The 20321-nt window shown below is 41.5% G+C and overlaps 1 protein-coding gene across 2 annotated transcripts in view; it reads left to right on the forward strand.

Annotated features, from left to right (window-relative positions):
* The first annotated feature begins 2040 nt into the window (after positions 1–2040).
* Positions 2041–20321, forward strand: part of E2f5 (E2F transcription factor 5) — a 28912-nt gene continuing 10631 nt past the window's right edge. For both annotated transcript variants that reach the window (XM_004656911.2, XM_045143180.1), the window contains exons 1-2: positions 2041–2259; positions 19727–19836. In XM_004656911.2, the coding sequence (XP_004656968.2) occupies positions 2041–2259; positions 19727–19836 (329 nt within the window). The remainder of the gene's footprint in view (positions 2260–19726; positions 19837–20321) is intronic.

The raw sequence follows: 20321 nt of genomic DNA on the forward strand, positions 1-20321 counted from the left end.
GAAACTCCTTCCTCCCATAAACGATGTCTAACTTGGATGTTTATCCCAGCAATGTGAAGCTGTCTACAACAATCTCCAACACACACACACACACACACACACACACACAGAAATTGTGTGGGCTTATTCCAGCTATGGTTGGCTGCTTCTGTGGTAGGCTTGCTTCAGTTACTGCCCCAACACAAAGGCCATTCTGTTACTACTAAGAAACCCCCAAATAGCCTGCCTGTGACACCCTCCCCTGTGGACAGACATAGTTTCATACCAGAACTCAGCCCTTGAGACATCCCAGCTCTAGGGTTCAGGAAGGGAGCTTTTCTGCTTGCACTGTACTTATGAGACCTGTTTCAATAAAGCCTGATGCATTCCTCTCTCTCAGGCCTTGTGAATTGTTTTAGAGTTGGGGTGTCACCCTCAGGACAAGAACTCCACCTACCAGAGATCACAGATCTCCCTCTTCCACCTTTTAAAAAAAATTAATTTTGATATTTTTTTGTAGGTTTTCTGAGGTAGGGTCTCATGCTGGCTTAGGAGGACCTGGAATTCACTATGTAGTCTCAGGGTGGCCCCAAACTCTCAACAACCCTCCTATTTCTGCCTCTCAAGTGTGCCACCATGCCCAGCCTCTCCCACCTTCTTTAGATATTGGGTCTTTCTTGTTTGGCTGCTGAGAGTGCCAGATAGGCACACTGGGATTTCGACAATTGTACCCCTTTGCCATTTTGTTTCTGGGGTGGGTGCTGGGGAAGACTGAATTTGGGCCAGTAGGATTACCAGCAAATTCCTTTGACTGCTGTGCCATCTCCCCAGACCTACTTCAGATTCTTAATCTCGGATTTTGAGATTGTGCTCTTCATTAAAACAATGGCTAAGGGGGCTGGAGAGATGGCTTAGTGGTTAAGCGCTCGCCTGTGAAGCCTATGTACCCCGGTTCGAGGCTCGGTTCCCCAGGTTCCATGTTAGCCAGATGCACAAGGGGAGGCATGCGTCTGGAGTTTGTTTGCAGTGGCTGGAAGCCATGGCGCGCCCATTCTCTCTCTCTCTCCCTCTGTCTTTCTCTCTGTGTCTGTCGCTCTCAAATAAATAAAAAATGAACAAAAAATAAAAAAAAAAAACAATGGCTAAGGGCTGTAGAGATGGCTCAGCGGTTAAGGTGACCAGCTGCAAAACGTAAAGACCAGGGTTCCATTCCCCAGTACCCACATAAAGCCAGATGCTGAAAGTAGTGCAAGCATCTCGAGTTCATCTGCAGTGGTTTATGGTCCTGGCATTCCATTCTCTCTCCCTCTACTCTCTCTCCCCTTGCAAATAAAATAACATAAATGTTAAAGATGGCCTGATACATGTTAAGTACAACTGTATTCAAAGTGTTGTGTGAGAGACCAAGTTATCTAAGATTCTGCAGTGAGTTTCAAGGGAGGGTGATCTCACCACCAGGATTTCACAAAAGCGCAAGAAGGTGCGAGAAAAAATTCAACATAATTTGGCAAAGAATGCTAATTAATAGCAGGTGATCGAGAAGCTACAGGCGAGAGTTTGGGATTCACCACTTCCCTGCGCTCAGCTTTTCTGGCTGTGGAAAGGACTGCTGTTGAGGATAAAACCCCTAAACCTGTGAGCGACTCCAAGTTCCACCGTTCCGGTTAAAAAAGACGATCCCTGGACTCAAACTCACACCCGGTCCATCTGGCTGGGACGCTGGCAAAGGATGCGACAGCTGGGAGGGCGCAACAGGTGCGGCTCGGGGCCGGGCCTAAGCGGGCCGGCTGTCCCGGGGGAGGCGGCTTCCTTTCTCCGAGTCCGGTGCCGGAGCCCCCCGAGCGCCCCACCGTTCAGAAAGCCTCTCCCCGGGCGGAGAGCGCGTTTCCAGGCAACGGCGGGCGGCGTCACTTCCTGCCATTTAAACTCGGGCCCACCCTCGCCGCCGGGTCCCCGCGCTCCCGGGCTGCGTCCGTGCTTGCGTCGAGGGGCGCGCGGGCGGTGCCGAGCGGCCGGGGTCCCGCGCTCCTGCGTCCGGCGGGCGGCGGGGGCCGCGAGGCGATGGCGGCGGCGGAGCCCGCGAGCTCGGGGCAGCAGGCGCCGCAGGCCCCGGCCCCGGCCCAGCCGCCGCCGCCGCCTCCTCCCGGGGCGCCGTCCTCGCAGCCGTCGCCGGCGCTGGCGGGCGGCAGTAGCCGGCACGAGAAGAGCCTGGGGCTGCTCACCACCAAGTTCGTGTCGCTGCTGCAGGAGGCGCAGGACGGCGTCCTGGATCTCAAAGCGGTGAGCGCGGCGGCGGGGCGGAGGGAGCCGCGGCCCGGCCTCAGAGCGCCGCCCCGGGCGCTGCTCCAGGGTCGCCCCCGTCGGACTTTCTCCCGAGACCGAACTGGGAAGGGGGAGAGGCCCCCAAAGGCTCATTTCCTTTCCTCATCCTGAGGGCTGGGGAGGGAGATGGGATTCGTTGGTTCATTTCGACATCTCAGTAGTGTTGTAAAAGTGAGCTTTGCCATCCCGCGAATGGAGGCTGTCTTGGAACTTTCTGCCCAAGAAGTTGGAAGCGCTCAGCGAACGTGGAGGGGCTTTAGGAGGACGCGCGGGCCCCTCTTAGCTACGGTGCAGGCTTTCCAAACAACGGCATGCATGCAAAGTTGTTCGACCGTACAGACTGATTTAACCGTTCCAGGCAGGACTTGGAAGGATTCCATAGTTCAGGGGGCTGGGTACTGGCGGGGGGGCTGCGGGGGTGGAAGCGAATGTGATCACGTGAATTAAGATTCAACCAGTGCCTCAAGATTTAAGAAAGAACCAACGCTTTAAAAACAAACAAAAACTACCCAGGAGTCTGTAATCACTGCCAATCTTCTGTGAACTCCCTCAGCTGGTCCTACTGGGTGACTTGGTTCCAAGCACCCAGCGAGAGCCAGGTCACTTTCAGGGCTTAAAAGTGTCATTGACATCCCCAAGTCCATGCCTATGGCAATAAAAGTAGCTTCTGAGCGGGAGCCTGGCCTAAGGGCTGACTCCCTGCACGTTTGGAGGAAGACCTGCTGCAATCCATTCCTTCCTTTCCTAGGCGCGCAGTACCTGTCATGAATTATCTGAATCGTTCTAGTTTGCATTCTGGGGAGTCATTTCTAGTATCTCAATTTTGAAATGTAATTCCTGGGACTTTTTACCCTACCTTAAGAAATTCCTTGTGCTCCATTATTTCTTTCCGCACCCTCTTGCCTCCTTCCCTGAAAGTTATGCAGTACACATCTATAGTACTGTAATGAGTTTGAATGGATTCAGTTTCCAATTTCATTCGTAGTAATGAGGCAGAGAAAAACATTGATGCTACATAATACACATTGCATCCTGAAAAGTTGAAGTAAGCTGGTAAAGATCAAGAAGTTTGGGGTTTTCCAGGCAAAACTGAAGTTTGAGGACTTCTCCCAGACCTTGCCTAAGAACCTGTCTCAGAACATGATGGATGGAATGCTGCCTTTGGTAAACTTCCAAGTTTCTGTGGCTCCCTCCATTTCATCTGTGGCCAGGGTAGTGGATAGGAAAATCTGATATCTCATAACTATTATTTCAGATTTTTGGGGTCTGTTCTCAAGTTCAAAGATTTCTGTGATAATATATCTTATCATATTAATGACTTAGAAGTGTGAAAATTATTCTTTCTTAAGTAGAAAACATTTTGCTTACAGATAATATATATATATACATATATATATATGTATATGTATGTATGTATGTATGTATACACACACATATAAAATCATATCTTTTCTGGAATTATTTCTGGTGATGTTTCTAATTGTAAACCGTTTTAAAAGATCATTAAGACATTTCTTTTTAAAAATATATTTCATTTATTTATTTGAGAAGGAGAAAGAGGCAGAGAGAGAGACAGAAAATGGGCCAGGGCATCTGGCCACTGCAAACAAACTCCAGATGAATGTGCCCCTTGTGCCTCTGGCTTACGTAGGTCCTGGAGAATTGAACTGGGATCCTTTGGCTTTGGCAGGCAAATGCCTTAACCATTAAGCCATCTCTCCAGCCCCCATTAAGACATTTCTTATGACACATGGTGAAGATAGACCAGCACTGATAATTATAAATATAATTTGAAATTTAAAAAAAATCACACTTCACCTTTTCTTACAATTTCACTCTGTGGAGGTGGCAAATTTCTTTTTTAGGGTATTGGTATCATATACCTGACTTACAAAAATTAGTTACAGAATCATTCATTTTTGTAAATAACAAAATTTTAATAACATACCCAGATCGTCTGGGTAGCCTCTCCACCCATCAGTTGTTCCTAATTTTTGGCAATTTTGAATTCTTCTGTGGAAATTCATGTTACACAGCCATAGAGAATTATTTTATTGTTTTAATTTACATTGCTTTATCATTCTTTTATTAAGTTTAAAAACTTACAAATATGTAAACACTTTTTAAAAGTCTTTATTTTATTTTATTTATTTATGACAGAGAGAAAGAGGGAGGGAAAATGAGCATGCCAGGGCATCCAGCCACTGCAGATGAACTCCAGATGCATGTGCTATATGCATCTGGCTTATGTGGGTTCTGGGGATTTGAACCTGGGTCCTTTAGCTTTGCAGGCTAGTGCCTTAACTGCTAAGCCATCTCTCCAGCCCTGTGAACACTTTTTTTCCCGTTTTTGATGAATTCTATCTTCTGTTCATATGTCAATTATGGTTTTTATGTTTTCTTTTATATGTTTTAATTTTGAGATAGCCACATCTTTATTTTTCCTATTTGTCTATAGACTTCACCTTTATAGTTCCTGGTGAAAGATTTGACATGACAGGTATATGAGAGGAAGTGAGAGTGTGTAAAATATATGTTTGAGTATGTTAGCTCAAGTGGGGGATACAAATGTCTAAGTGTGTGCGTGAGTATGACTCTCCGGGTGTGAGTGTAATGAAAGAGACACTTTGGTAATTTCTGAGCTGTAATAAATTATATGAAAACCAGATGTGATGGGACTCTAGTGCCTAGAGTAGAAGGATTGTTGTGAGTTTGAGACCAGCCTGGGCTGCAGAGTGAGTTTTAGGCCCTCTTGGCCTACAGAGTGAAACTGCCTCAAAAAGAAAAAAGTGAGTCCAGCTTGGTTGCCCATGTCTTTAATCCCAACCCTCAGGAGGCAGAGGTAGGAGGATCACCATGAGTTCCAGTCTACCCTGAGACTACATAGTGAATTCCAGGTCAGTCTGAGCTAGAGCAAGACTCTACCTTATTTAAAAAAAAAAAAGAAAAGTTAAATGAATGGGCTGATGTCAGGTATGAAGGCTGCTAAAACATGAAAGCTGGATTTATCTCTAGTTCAGTCACTGGAATCCCTTTGAGGTTTTCAGAATACTTTAAAATTCACATATGGCAAGTTCTTCAGTTTGGCAAGTCCATGTGTCCTGAAACTCTGCTTTGCGGTCAGATTTTCCCAAGATACTAAAGATTTCACTCTATAGCATTTTTTATTAAAAAATGTTGCCTTGGGCTGGAGAGATGGCTTAGTGGTTAAGCGCTTGCCTGTGAAGCTTGAGGACCCCGGTTCGAGGCTTGATTCCCCAGGACCCATGTTAGCCAGATGCACAAGGGGGCGCACACATCTGGAGTTCGTTTGCAGTGGCTGGAGGCCCTGGCGCGCCCATATTCTCATTTTCTCTCTCTCTCTCTCTCTCTCTCTCTCTCTCTCTCTCTCTCTCTCTCTCTCTCTCTGTGTGTGTGTGTGTGTGTGTGTCGCTCTCAAATAAATAAATAAGTGAAAATAATTTAAAAAAATGTTGCCTTTTCAGTTCAAAGTTTTTCCAACATGAATTACATGTATTATGAGTTTACTTTTGGTAAATCAGGATAGTTATGGTAAATGTTTTCCTTTTTTTGAAATTTTTTTTTTTTAGGTAGGGTCTCACTCTGATACAGGCTGACCTGGAATTAACTATGTCGTCTCAGGGTGGCCTCGAACTCACGGTGATCCTGCTACCTCTGCCTCCCGAGTGCTGGGATTAAGGGTGTGAGCCACCACGCCCGGCTTGTTTTCCTTTTTGTAGTATGTTGGAGCTCTCCCTCAGTTCTGCCTCAACTTGTGCTTTGTGAGGTGTTTTGTCCTTTAAAAAAAAAAAACAAAAACATTATTTATTTGCAAGGAGAAAGGTGGAGGGTGTGTGTGAAATGGGTGTATACCAGGTCTTCTTGCCACTACAGATGAACTCCAGATGCGGGCACCCTCTGTGCATCTGGCTTTATATGAGTACTGGAGAATAGAACCAAGGCTGTCAGGGTTTGTAAGCATGTGCCTTTAATCTCTGAATTATCTTTCCAGCCCTGTTTTGTCCTTTTTACAGTTTTTCCTTTGTCCCTTTATTATTTGCCCAGGTGTCTCACTGGTATCCAAATTAGCACTTGTAATTCTTCTATGGACTTGGATGGTAAACAGCCCCAATACTAACAGTCATATTTAAAAATAAGAATATGTGCATTTGAATAGAGAAATCTATACCTTGTATATCTGGTTTTGCTCTTTTGTCTTTGTGCTGCATTTGTTAATGGGTTGTACAAAATCAACAACAGGTGCTCTATTCTATTTTTGTTTTGTTTTGTTTTTTGAGGTAGGGTCTCACTCTGGCCCAGAATGACCTGGAATTCACTATGTACTCTCAGGGTGGCCTTGAACTCACAGTGAGCCTCCTATTTCTGCCTCCCCAGTGCTGGGATTAAAAGCGTGCACCACCACGCCCTGCTTTTTTGATAGAAAGAAAGAATGAGTGAGTGTGGGCACAGGGCCTCCTGCCACTGCAAACGAATTACAGGTGCATGTACCACCTTGTGCATCTGCCTCCACATGGGGACTGAGGAATCGAACCTAGGCGCCCAGGCTTTGCAAGAAAGTATCATTACAGCCTAAGAGGCGCTCTATTTTATGATGTACCTCTCACAGAACAATATTTCCTTATTATTTTAGGTGAGAAATTGGATCAAAAATAACAATGCATGCTGGAGCTCATTCCTCATTTGGCAGATGAACACATTGGGCCTCACAGACAGGACTTGAGGACCTTTGTGGAGAGTGCTGGACAAAGTGACCCTGTTGATCTGATCTTAGTTTTGAAGAGATTTAAATAAAACAGACTGAGGGCTAATGCCAGCCATATGCTAGGCATTTCTCTAATTGTTTCTCAGGTTCCACTTATCTCATCCTCACTGCAATACTGGCTTAGCAGTTTTCTTACAGATAAGCTGAGACACAGGGAGCAGCAGCAGGACCTACTCCAGAGCCCTTGTTCCCAACCTTTGTGCTGTCAGGAGAATGGACAGGTTGCAGGAGCAAATCCCCATAGAACAGTGATGCATGCTTATTCTTGAGCATGTCTAAGAAAATTAACACTTGTCAGAAGTGAATTTTCATGAGCTCTGTATACACAATGGAATTGTATTAATCCTTAAAGAATTCAGTTATGACATTCCAGGAAAATTGATGGAAATGGTGATCACTCCACTAAGTGAAATAAGCCAGAATCAGAAAAACAAGCCATATGCTTTCTCTTATATGCAGCCTATCCACCTACTTACCTACCTACCTGTCTAGCTAATCAATTATCATCTTCCTACATATCTTTCTGTGTGCTTGCCTATCCTTAACCTTCTATCTGGGGTAGAAAGTATAAAGGGAACTATGAGAGAGAAGGAAGAGTTCTAAGGGGTGGGAGGAATAGAAAAGATACATACTTATGAAATTAGAAGGGGGGACTACTTGGGGAAGGAAAGGAACTGGCAAGAGGGGAGTACATATAATAACAACAATGTAATATGTGCCCATGTCACAATGACTCATTATTTTGTATACTAACCAAAAAATTAAGTTGAAAGAATTTTCAAAGTATACACCTGTAACATATTTTCAATATGATTTTTGTAGTTAAATTGACACTACCAAATGTATTTTCTTTTGATTTGCCTTTGGTGACTTGAATAAGAACAATAAAAATGAAGTTTCTTTTTAAAAGCTTAAGGAAAGTTTATTTTAAAAATTGAAAAAAAAAAACCAATATATTTCAAAAGTGACAGTACAGTAGCAAGCAGTTAGAAGGGCTAGCCAAACAGTAGATTGTTTTCAGAGCCATTCATTTGGGGCAGGGCATCAGTGAGGACTGAACCACTTCCTATGTAATCTGCTGCTTCTGGAGGCCCTCCTGCCCTTGGAGTCTGCTTTGGTTTTTGTATTTAGTTTCCTTGTTGATTTATGGCCTTTGCAGACCCACTGGAAACAGAGTGGCCTCCCCCAGGAATTTTTTTCTGTTATGGCCTCACCTTAAGTACTCTTTTCTCCACCTGTTAACATCTTAATATCTCTGGTGCAATAGACTCTCTTTCCCTCCCCTCTCTTTTTCTTTGTTTTCTAAAGCTGGGAATTGGACTTAGGGCCTTGCACAGGCTAGACAAGTGCTGTGACTAGTCTTAGATGACTGTTTCATGTTGGGAGGGGTATTATATGTATCATGTATGCCCTGTGCGTGCAGGTGCAGTACAGGTGTGCATGCGGAAGGCAGAGGAGGGTGCTGCTGAAATTCTCTATTGCTCTTCTACCTTATTTTCTTGAGAGGGTCTCAATGAACCTGGAGTCCTTTGCTTTCTTTTATCTAGATGAACTGATCCGCCAGCCCCAGCAATCCTGTCTCCAACCCCCTCCACACTGGGGTTGCAGGCATACATGGGCCTTCTTGGCATTTTACATGGCTGCTAAGGATCAAACTCAGGTCCTCATGTCTGTGCAACAAGTGCTGTCATCTACTGAGCCATCTCCCCAGCCTCCCTTTTTACTTTTTTGTTTTGTTTTGTTGAGAGAGAGAAAGGGAGAGAGAGAATTGGCATGGCAGAGCCTCAGCCAGTGCACTCGAATTCCAGACACTTGCACCTCCTAGTGAGTATATGCTACCTTATGCTTGCCTTACCTTTGTGCAACTGGTTTGTGTGGGATCTGGAGAGTCAAACATGGGTCCTTAGGCTTCGCAGACAAGCACCTTAATTGCTAAGTCATCTCTCCATTCCCATTTGTTTTTCATTTGCATTATATTTTAATATTATATTGACATATGCATAGTTTGGTTATCTAGTTTGATATTTTCTATAGGTTTATGATATAATTTTATCATATTAAGGTACTTTGAATATTCTTAATATTTTATCCTAAATGAATATTAAATTCATGAAACAGCATTTATATTTTCTTTTTTTTTTTTTTTTGGTTTTTCGAGGTAGGGTCTCACTCTAGCCCAGGCTGACCTGGAATTCACTATGGAGTCTCAGGGTGGCCTCGAACTCACGGCAATCCTCCTACCTTTGCCTCCCGAGTGCTGGGATTAAAGGCGTGCACCACCACGCCCGGCTCAGCATTTATATTTTCTAACCAACATACCAAGTTCCAGCCCCTTTTCTCCTTCTTAAAAATAACATTATACCTGTTACAGAAGTAGTTATAAAAAAAAATAACATTATAAATGAGTTACATACCCAAAGCCATAGAATTGTATGTAATATTTTTATTGTTTATTATTTTTAAATAAATAAGGTGGAAATCCAAATCTCTCCTTTCAGGCTTCTTTTTGTACTCTATCTGAAACCATGTAAAGATAAGTTGTGCTTGAAGTGCGTTTTCAGTGTAGGTACATATTCATAAACATCAAATTTATTTAAAATCCTTTAGAGAAAATATTTTACCACAAACTTATTCCATGAACATGAAATTGATGCCAAGTTATGTCTTAATTATACATTACCTTCTGAGTTTGTTTCTTATAAAATGAGAACACCTACTTTACAGAGCTGTTGTGAACATTAAATTAGATAACATCTGTGTAAAATACTGATACACAGTCACCCTATTACTGGCATTTAAAAGGTTGCTCTTAATTGTGGATTGAAGTGAAGCATTGATGTGCATTAACTGTAATTAATAGTGCTTGAAATTAGGTAATTATCAGCTCAAACCTTATCATAGAAGTAGGTCAACCTAAGCTGCCAGTGTGCCACTACTGGAAATGAGCTCACCAATTGCAAATTTTTTATTCTCATGAAAATATTTTGTGGGTCATCTTAGTGCATCAGCTGAGGTCCCTCCATCTGGTCTTCAGGTAGAATTCATTGGTTTTATGCAGTATTTCTGTCACACAGTTCTGATTTGGAATCCTGACTCGCTTCTCTTTAATGTTAACTTCTCAAGTACAATCACTGATGTGCTGAGTACATCTGTAGTAACTGCTGTGACCCTGGAAGAGAATCAAGCACCTGCCTTGCAGATGGAGAACCCAGAGAATGGGTGTCTCCTGCATTCTTTCTGTATCTGTACTGCCCGTTTAATGCAGCATCGTGGCACTTGGGTACTATCTGAGGGCCTGGCTGACTTGGATTGCTTAGCATCACAGGCATTAATTTTGTTCTGTGCATTTCCTTTGCCCACCATTGGTGAGACATTAAAATTTCAGAAAAGGGCTTAATATATACAGGGAGATCTGTTTCTTCTACCTGGTCATTTTGGGTTTTACTCATTTTTTCTAATACTTTGAGCTGGTGAAATATGGTTAAGTATTTTTTTTTTTTTTTTACAGCTTCCTTTTCATTATGGCCACCAACTTCTGTTACAAGTGAATGTAACCTTTCTAATATTTTTTGTTTGTTTGAGAAAGACAGCAAGAACAAGTGAGCGTGGGCACACCAGAGCCTCCTGCCACTGTAAACTCCAGATAAATGTACCACTTTGTGCATCTGACTTTGTGGGTTCTAGGGAATTGAACCTGGACAGGCAGGCTTTGCAAGTAAGTGCCTTAAATTGCTGAGCCATCTCTCCATCCCTAAATATAGCCTTTAAAAATAAATTTGATACCTTTATTCTGTAGCTACAGGCAAGCATGAGATGGGGATGGTGACTCTGATCTTCCTCACCTCCTTGGTATACCCAGGCATGTATTCAGGGATGGAAGAAAATACACAGTGATGTTGAGTCTCCCATTAAATTCAAGACCACTCTGCTATCTAGCATTCCTTCTACACTGTCCACTCTTTAAGAGTATTTTACTTTCTTCTCTTGTCCCCCCTTCTAAGTGCTGATGAAAAAAATAAAATAAAATCTAATAGGAAGGAAATGTCTTCTCTCTCCCTACTTTTGTCTACACACACCATCAGATGTGCACTCAGTCATCTTCTGGACTTCAGTTACTAATATGCCCTCTCATCCACTCCCCACCTATAGTCTTCTCTTTAGTGACTGGCCTTTCTCTCCTGAATTGTATCTTTCTTCTTTGTTGTTCTTTGTTTCTTCTATGTTAGCATACTCACATGTTGAGATACCTCCCATTTTTAAAAGAAAAAGATAAAGAAAAAAAATTCCTGGAGATACTATATTACATAGTAGTAGAACGCACAGATACCCATGTCTTGTTCCAGATCTTAGCAGGAAGGCTTTGAGATTTTATACATTCTTAGTGTGATGTTGGCTATAGGTTTGTTATATATAGCTTTTATTATGTTGATATATGTTCTCATTATAATGAAGGGATGTTAAACCTTTTTCTAAGGCCTTTTCTGCATCTGTTGAGATGATCATATGATTTCTGTCCTTCATTCTGTTTGTTTAATATATTTATTGATTTCCATATGTTGAACCATCCTGCATTTCTGTCAAATTGATTGAGATGCATGTGTTCTCATATTTGGTTTTCAAGTATTTTACTGAGAATTTTTTGCATCTTTGTTCATCAAGAATATTGGCCAATAGATTTTGTGTGTGTGTGTGTGTCTCTCTGGTCTATGCTGACTTCATAGAGGAGTTTGGGAGTGCCCCTTCCTTTTCTATTGGATGAAATAATGTGAGATAGAGGGGCTCCACTTATTACAGATCTGTAGAATCCTGTAGTAATCTACCTAGATCAAGACTGCTTTTGGCTTGGAGATTTTTTACTACTGTTTCAATATCATTGTTTGTTTCAGAACTGTTTAAATTATTAATCTTGAACTGGAGAAATGGCTTAGCAGTTAAGTCGCTTGCCTGGGAAACCTAAAGACCCAGGTTCAATTCCTCAGGACCTATGTGAACCAGATGCACAAGGTAGCCCATGCTTCTAGAGTTCATTTGCAGTGACTAAATGTTCTGGCACACCCATTCTCTGTCCCTCCCCCTTCTCTCTCTGTATCTCTCTCAAATCAATAAAAAAGTAAAAAAAAAATGTTATTAATCTCATCTTGCTTAACTTTGGTAGGTTATGTTCATCAAGGAATTCATTCATTTTTTTAGACTTGGTGGAATATAGGTTTTTGAAGTATGTCTTTATGATTCTCTCAATTTCACTGTTGTATTGTCTCTAATTTTCATCTCTAATCATGGTGATTTAGATCTTCTCTTTCTTTGGTTTAGTTGGGTAAGAGTTTTTAAATTTTATTTATCTTTTCAAAGAACCAACTTAATTTTTTTTTCTTTCTATTTCATTGGTTTCTGCCCTAATCTCAATTATTTCTTTCTATCTGCTACTTTTGGTTTGGTTTTTTTCTTGTTTTCCCAAGGACTTCAGGTGCATCGTTAAATCATTTATTTGAGATCTCTCTGTTTTTGTAATATAGGCATCTGGAGCTGTAAATTTCTATCTTAGGACTTCTTTGTTGTTTCCCATAGGTTTGGTATGATATATTTTCATTTTCATTAAGTTCCAGAAACTTTTTTATTTTATTGATTTCTTCAATGAAAAATTCATTGTTCAAAAGTGTGTTGCTTAATCAAAGATCTACTTATTTTTCTGTATTTTTATTGTTACTTTTTAATCTTATTGCATTGTGATAGGATAAAATGCAAAGATTATTTGAATTTTTCTAAATTTGCTGATCTATTCTGGAGAAGGTTCCATGTTGCTGAGAAGAATGTGTATTCATTCTGTAGTGCTTGAATAGCATGTTCTGTGAATGTCTGTTAAGTCCATTTGATCTAAAATGTATTTTTTTGCCTTTTTAAATTTAATTTTTAAATTTTATTTGAATTATAATAGTTTATTCTAGGGCTGGAGAGATGGCTTAGCGGTTAAGCGCTTGCCTGTGAAGCCTAAGGACCCTGGTTCCAGGCTCGGTTCCCCAGGTCCCACGTTAGCCAGATGCACAAGGGGGCACACGAGTTCGTTTGCAGTGGCTGGAAGCCCTGGTGTGCCCATTCTCTCTCTCTCCCTCTATCTGTCTTTCTATGTCTGTCGCTCTCAAATAAATAAGTAAAAAATGAACAAAAAATTATTAAAAAAAATAATAGTTTATTCTATTTTATGCCACTATTGTACAAGTGTGTATTTGTTGACCAGCTGGCTGATTTCATAATCTAAAGGGTCCCCTGCTTATTTGTGCTCTTGCCCCAACTCCTTATTTATGCTGTTTGTGACTGATTTCCTCCAGCAGTTCCCATAGGGCTTTACAGAATTATGAGCTAGTCAGGAGGGAGCTAGTTTCCCTTTTGGTTCCAGAATGCTTAGTGGTCATAAATTCCTGTATCCTACTTTTGTCATGAAAGTTTTTCTTTGTCCTTCTATAACAAGGAGTAATTTTGCTGGGTATAATAGTTTGGGCTGGCAGTCATAGTTTTTAAATGCTATAAATATATCAATCCCTACTGGCTTTTATAGTATACATTGAAAATATCTGCTGTTATTTTGAAGGACCTGGCTTTGTATGTTAGTAGAGGTCTCCTTTTCAGTACTCTATCTGTGTGTTTAGTGTTCTAACTATACTGTGGCATGGGTTATTTCTTTTCTGCTCCTGTCTAGTTGGTGTTTTATATGCTTCTTGTACTCAAATGGGCATCTCTTTCCTAGATTTAGGAAAATTTCGTCCATAATTTTATTAAAAAACATTTTCTATGCCACTTATTCTTTTCAGGATGTGCCACATCTCTTACATTGCATCTGTTTGTTTTTGTGAACTTCTAATTGCTTTTACCTAATTGATCCAGTTCTTCCTGGTTTTCAAGGCTTGATATTATGTCTTGTACTTGATCCATTTTGCTGAAGAAGCTCTATATGAAGTTTTATGTTTGACTTACTGTATCTTGCATTTCCAGTTTTGTTTTAGGGGATTTTTTGTTAAGATTTTTATTACTTATTTATTTGTAAGCAGAAACAGAGAGAATGGGAATGCCAGGGGGCCTCCAGATGCATGTGCCATTTTGTGTATCTGGCTTTACGTGGATACTGAGAAACTGAATGTGGGTCATTAGGTTTTGCAAGCAAGCACTTAAACCACTGATCCATCTCTCCAGCCCAGGGATTTATTTTGTTTTGTTTTTTTGAGGCAGGGTCTCACTCTAGCCCAGGCTGACCTGGAATTCACTATGTAGTCTCAGGGTGACCTCAAACTCACAGTGATCCTCCTACCTCTGCCTCCCAGGTGCTGGGATTAAAGGTGTGTCTCACCACACCTGGTGGGATTTTTATTTATTTATTTACTTTTAGGAAGGTTCTCACTCTAGCCCAGGCTGACCTAACACTCATTCTGTAGCCCCAGGCCAGTCTCAAACTCACAGTGATCCTACCTCAACCTCTCAAATGTTGTGATTAAAAGTGTGAACCACCCAGGCCTAGATCTTTAGCATTTCTCTTTATGAATTCCCTTTTCATACTGTGGGTTGATCTCAATTTATCTAGTGGTTTGCGTTCTCTTGGAATCCCCCTGACATTTATTTGTATGTTTGTTTAAATTCATTCAGTATTGTATTCATATGTTTTTTCATGGCTGTTTTAGTTCTTTTGTACATATTTATGTCATTCTTTTGAGCTCGCTCCCCCCCCAATGGAATGTCCTCTTAAGTATCTGCCATGGAGGTCTCTACTATGGGATTAGTATTTCTTGGAGACATACTGACTTTGTTTTTCATGTTACTTACCCTATGTTGAGACTTACCCATCTGGAGATAATGCATTGACTAAGTTTTTCTGACACAGAAAGACTGTGTTAAGTGAGTATTGGAAATGGTGCTTGATATTTTTTAGAGTTCAATATTGGAGATATTTGGTTCTACTTCATTGCTGAGTGTAGGTGAGGTAGTCTCAACTCATTATAGCTGCTAAATGGAGCCACTGACAGTAGAGAGATGATTCTAAAGGGAATCCTTGTGCTGGAAGTTATGTGCCAGTCTCATTTTTTACCTTATAGTAGAGGGAGGAATTTCTAAAGGGATCCTGGGTGCTGGAACTTACAAGTTGGTCCCAGCCCCAATGGTGGCTCTTCTGCCCTGGTACAGTGGAGGGAAGAGGATTCCTTTAGAATTCCAAGTACTGGAACTTACTGTTTCCAGCCCTAGTGATCACTCATCTGCCCTGAAAGAACCTTTGAAAAAACTATATGTATGTATGTATGTATGCATGCATGTATGCATGCATGCATGCATGCATGCATGTGTGCGTGCGCGCATCTGTCTCAAAGGCTACCAGTGGTTTTGCATTTCACTGTAATAAAAGCTGAAGTCTTTGGAATGACCCCAAAGGCCTCAGGATTCTGGCCCCTTGCTACCTCTTGGACGTAGTTACCTTGTTCTTCTCCTCATCCCTTTAATCCATTATTTTTTCCTCTTGTGCTGGCTATTCCACCTCCCTGTTGGTCCTTAAGGGATTAAGCACATCTCTTATTGCAGAGCCATTATAACTGCAGCTTGCTGCTTCCTCTACCTAAAATGTAAAATGGTTTCCACTGATGTTTCCAGGAACCACTGCTTCATTCAGATCAAATGTTACTGAGCTCTTCTCACTGTTTAAAATAGTAAGTACCTTACCCTTTCTGATATTCCCTCCAAACATAATTATTAGTGTATTATTAACTCCCCTTTCCAGGGACTTTCTTCTGTTAAGACTGTATCCTTGAAACATAACATGAGCCTAGAACTTCAGAGGCATTAAATGAATGAAGGTGGGGTGATTTTTGGCATCATGCTCAAATGATTTGATAAGACTTTTTCCCAATTCATACAGTATATGCTTAACAAGTCAATAGACAATAAAGTAAGCCTATGCACACAAAAGCTCTTGCCCATTATCCTGGCTTAATGTGTACTTTGATGGTGAGAATCTTGGCTCAATGTGTACTCTGATGGTGAGACTGGCAGTTAGTGCTAAAGCATGCCACGAAGGTTATCCAGCTTGATCCCCATAGGTCCTGACTCAGTATGCTATACTCATAGTTTACCAAAAAAAAAAAAAAAAGGCTTGGAGATCTAAAACTGCTGGTGCAGGGAAGTGGCAGTGCTAGCACTGGATCTTGGTGTGTTGCTCTCTGGAACTTCTGGAGAACTGGACTGCTGAAATAAGAGCCTCCTAGGTTACTGGAATAGGACATATTGGTCAATTCTACACATCAGTAGAAAAGCATTTAAGCAATGGGTTTTAGTTGTTGAAACCAAGCACTGAATACTCTGTTGAGCAGTAATAAATATATAAACAAGATATGTTTTAAAAATACTGCACCAGGGCTTGGAGAGATGGCTTAGCAGTTAAGGTGCTTACCTGCAAAGCCAAAGGACTTTGTTTCAATTCTCCAGTAACCACATAAGCCAGGTGCACAAGGTGGCACAGGTATCTGGAGTTCGTTTGCAGTGGCTGGAAGCACTGGTGTGTCCATTCTCACTCGGCCTCTTTCCCTCTCTCAAATAAATAAAAATAAATTATTTAAAAAATATTGCACAAGAAAAATCTGATGGCAGTTTGCCTAATGACATAGGGTAGCTTTTGTGGTCTGTTTCATACAAGCATGTTGTAACACCAGACTGGGGAAGCTGTTGCTATAGTTGTGAATGCTTTGGTGTGGAAGTATGTGGACGCCAAGAACACAGAACTCTGGGTTCCTTCCTAGTAGAGCCTTTTCAGAGGGAGGTGAGAGGGACTCTTCAGAAAAACAGCCTGAACCTCAAGAACAGATGTCTGTGTGGAAAGGCAAATAGGGCAGGCATTGCTAAGAAACAGGAAAGAAGCGAAGTATAAGGGACTACTGGAACCACACCTGGTTCTAGTGTTGCTGTCAAGTTTCTGGCTTTTTAATGGACCAGCCAGGCCAAGTCAGCTGGGGACACCTTTGAGCCTGACCTCTAGTTTTCCTGTCTCTCTGTCACATCCTACTGCTTGATTCATTGTGGCCAAAATCAGAAGGAGGCCTGGGTGGGTGGGTAATAGTAAAAGTAGATTGACAGGGCCTGCATCTCACTGAAGGTTCCAGGTGGCTGTGATCTGAGCAGTAGCTATAGTGAAGTTTGAGTGCTGTGCTAGGGCCCTGTAGGAGCTGTTTTTCCACAAGTAAGAAAGTAGTCTGGGTTTGATTTGCCAGAACCCATGTAAAGCCAGATGCACAAAGAGGAACATGTGCCTAGAGTTTGTTTGCAGCAGCAACAGGCCTTGGTGTACTCATTCTCACTGCTGTCTCTCGTGCTCTCTGTCTCTTTTTTTGGTTTTTCAAGGTAGGATTTCATCTAGTCCATGGTGACCTGGAAGTCATTGTGTAGTCTCAGGGTGGCCTCAAATTCACAGTGATCCTCCTACCTCTGCCTCCCAAGTGCTGGGATTAAAGGTGTGCTCCACCATGCCCAGCTTTTAAGTCATTTTTAAAATTTTTATTTATTATTATTATTTTAAAATGTTTTTTAAATATTTTGTATACTTTTATTTATTAATTTGAGAGCGACAGACGGAGAGAGAAAGATGCAGAGAGAGAGAGAGAATGGGCGCGCCAGGGCCTCCAGCCACTGCAAGTGAACTCCAGATATATGCGCCACCTTGTGCAATTGGCTAATGTGGGTCCTGGGGAATCGAGCCTCAACCAGGGTCCTTAGGCTTCACAGGCAACCACTTAATGGCTGTTGTGGTTTGAATAGATGGCCCCCAATGTATTCATTTTTTTAATTTGTTTGTAGTTTGCATCTGCAGCCACCTGGCTGGAGGCAGTGTCACTGGATGGATCTTAAGGTGTGGTGGTGGGTTTCAGGTTTCAAGCTAAAGATATGCAAAGTGTGCCTAGCAGGAGTTCCTGAAGTGTGCTGGGGCTTTTGGCTTTTAGGCTTGTGCTTTTCGCTCTCTGTGCTTGGTCCTGTGAAGGCAGGCCAGTTTCTTCTGGCATTATGGAACTTCCCCTGGATCTGCAGGCTTCAATAAATATCCCTTCCTCCATAACTGTGTCTGGTCCAAAAGTTCATCTCAGTGAACCTGAAGCTGCCTGCTACAATGGCTAAGCCATCTCTCCAGTCTTAAATCATTTTTCAAAAGTAGTAATGCCCTAGGAGAGCTGATAACCAGCTGAATTATGTCTGTTAATTTAGATAATGTGCTGTTTTCATTAGTACTTTGAATTGTGAACTGTGACTTGGCATGTAGCACAGGCTCTTGACTTAGACACTGAAAAAGAGCTGGAGGGTAACCTCTTCTCTTTATTATACTGGGAACCAATGTCCGCATTGTTAGTGGGAACTAATTGGAGAGACTATCTGGTGGTTTTTGTTTTTGCTTCAAGGCAGGGTCTTATTCTAGCCCAGGCTGACCTGGAATTCACTATGTAGTCTCAGGCCAGCCTCTAACTAATGACGATCCTACTACTTCTGCCTCCCAAGTGCTGGGATCAAGGTGTTTTTCACCAATTCCAGCTTCATTCATGGCATTCAGATCAAGCATATAATATTTTGGTTAACCTACCCAGCATGACGGAAACCACCAAACTTTTGTATAATAGTTGCTAGAACCATAACATGACTGTGGACTTTTAAAAAATTTCTTGTTGATTTTATGCTCTTTGGATGCCATGACTCCCTCAAATGTCATTGTGAATTTAAAAATGCAGATAGCTATTTAAAGGGATTGTAGTTTATTTCTATAATTCAACCTCCCCTTTTTACTTAGTTGCTAAAAAAAAAATCAGAGGGAATTTTTTTGAGTAAGGCTATCTTTTTAAATAGTTTTTAAATCATTTTACTTATTTCTTAGATACAGAGGGACAGAGGGAGAGAGAATGGGCACGCCAGGGCCTCTAGCCACTGCAAACAAACTCCAGACACATGTGCCATGATGTGCATCTGGCTAATGTGGGACCTGGGGAATTGAACTTGGGTCCTTAGACTTCACAGGCAAGTACCTTAACTACTAAGCCATCTCTCCAGCCCAAGGCTATTATTGATTGGGCTGTTGTGAGATAGGAAGTGACAGAGGTAGACAGTAGCTTCTTTTTAGATAAGTCCATAAGGCACCATGAGTATTTTCATTGTGTTCTGTTTTTGTGGACTTCCTTTATTCTATCTAGCATCTACTAGCACTTAAGTAGAATGTGGTATCTGTAATTAGGGGTATGCTTTGAGCACATCCCAGCTATGGTGGTCCATGGTGTGCTTTGAGCACATCCCAGCTATGGTGGTATCTACAGACTACAGGGTATGCTTTGAGTATATCCCAACTGTGGTTCTCAAGCCACTGAGTGAGTTGTATTTAGGATTGGATTCTCCTGCTGGGAACTTATCAGTCAGTCTTCTTTGGTTTTAAAATGCAAATTAAGGTCAGGGGTGATTCACACTTATAAGCCTAGTACTTAGGTAGAATTGCTATGAGTTGAGTTTAAGGCTGGCCTGGGCTACTGAGTGAGTTACAGCTCAACCTGGACTAGAGTGAGACCTTGCCTCAAAAACAGCAAAACAGCAGCAGTAAGTAGATTATGCTTTATTTCTTTGTTCCCTTGGTTGACATTTTTTTTTCCTAAACAGGCTGCAGATACATTGGCTGTGAGACAGAAGAGAAGAATTTATGATATCACCAATGTCCTAGAAGGAATTAATCTGATTGAAAAAAAATCGAAAAATAGTATCCAGTGGAAGTAAGTTACAAACCATTATCCTATTCTAGAACTTTTCTTACTCTGTAGAACTTAACCTTTCAAATGTTTCTCTCAAATTTCTACTTTAGCCCTCTAATCACACCACGCCTCTCATTTTCCCCTGGACACTCATTTCTAGGCCTTTTAAGTGTCACTTATGTGTTAGGATGTTTCTTTGTTATCTTTGTTGTTTCATTTATTTATTTTTGCATGGTTGCAAGTTTGTGACAACATTTTATTTTTCAGAGTATCCTTTGCCCTTAGATTTGTTTTAACAAAATTCTACCAAAGTGCAAGTTTGCAATTTATTTTGCCAGTACCTCAGTGTCCCACATGAAACTAAGCTGAACTATTAGCTCTGAAATCCTTTTGATACATTGGTCAACAGCTTGGCCTTCCAGGTCAATTTTCATGATACGTTGTTCTTGTCAATAAGTAGTCTAAGCAGAATTCTATAAAATTCCTTATTTTGAATATATTACTAT

Source organism: Jaculus jaculus, chromosome 2 (genome assembly GCF_020740685.1).
Source record: "Jaculus jaculus isolate mJacJac1 chromosome 2, mJacJac1.mat.Y.cur, whole genome shotgun sequence".
NCBI classification, from domain to species: domain Eukaryota; kingdom Metazoa; phylum Chordata; class Mammalia; order Rodentia; family Dipodidae; genus Jaculus; species Jaculus jaculus.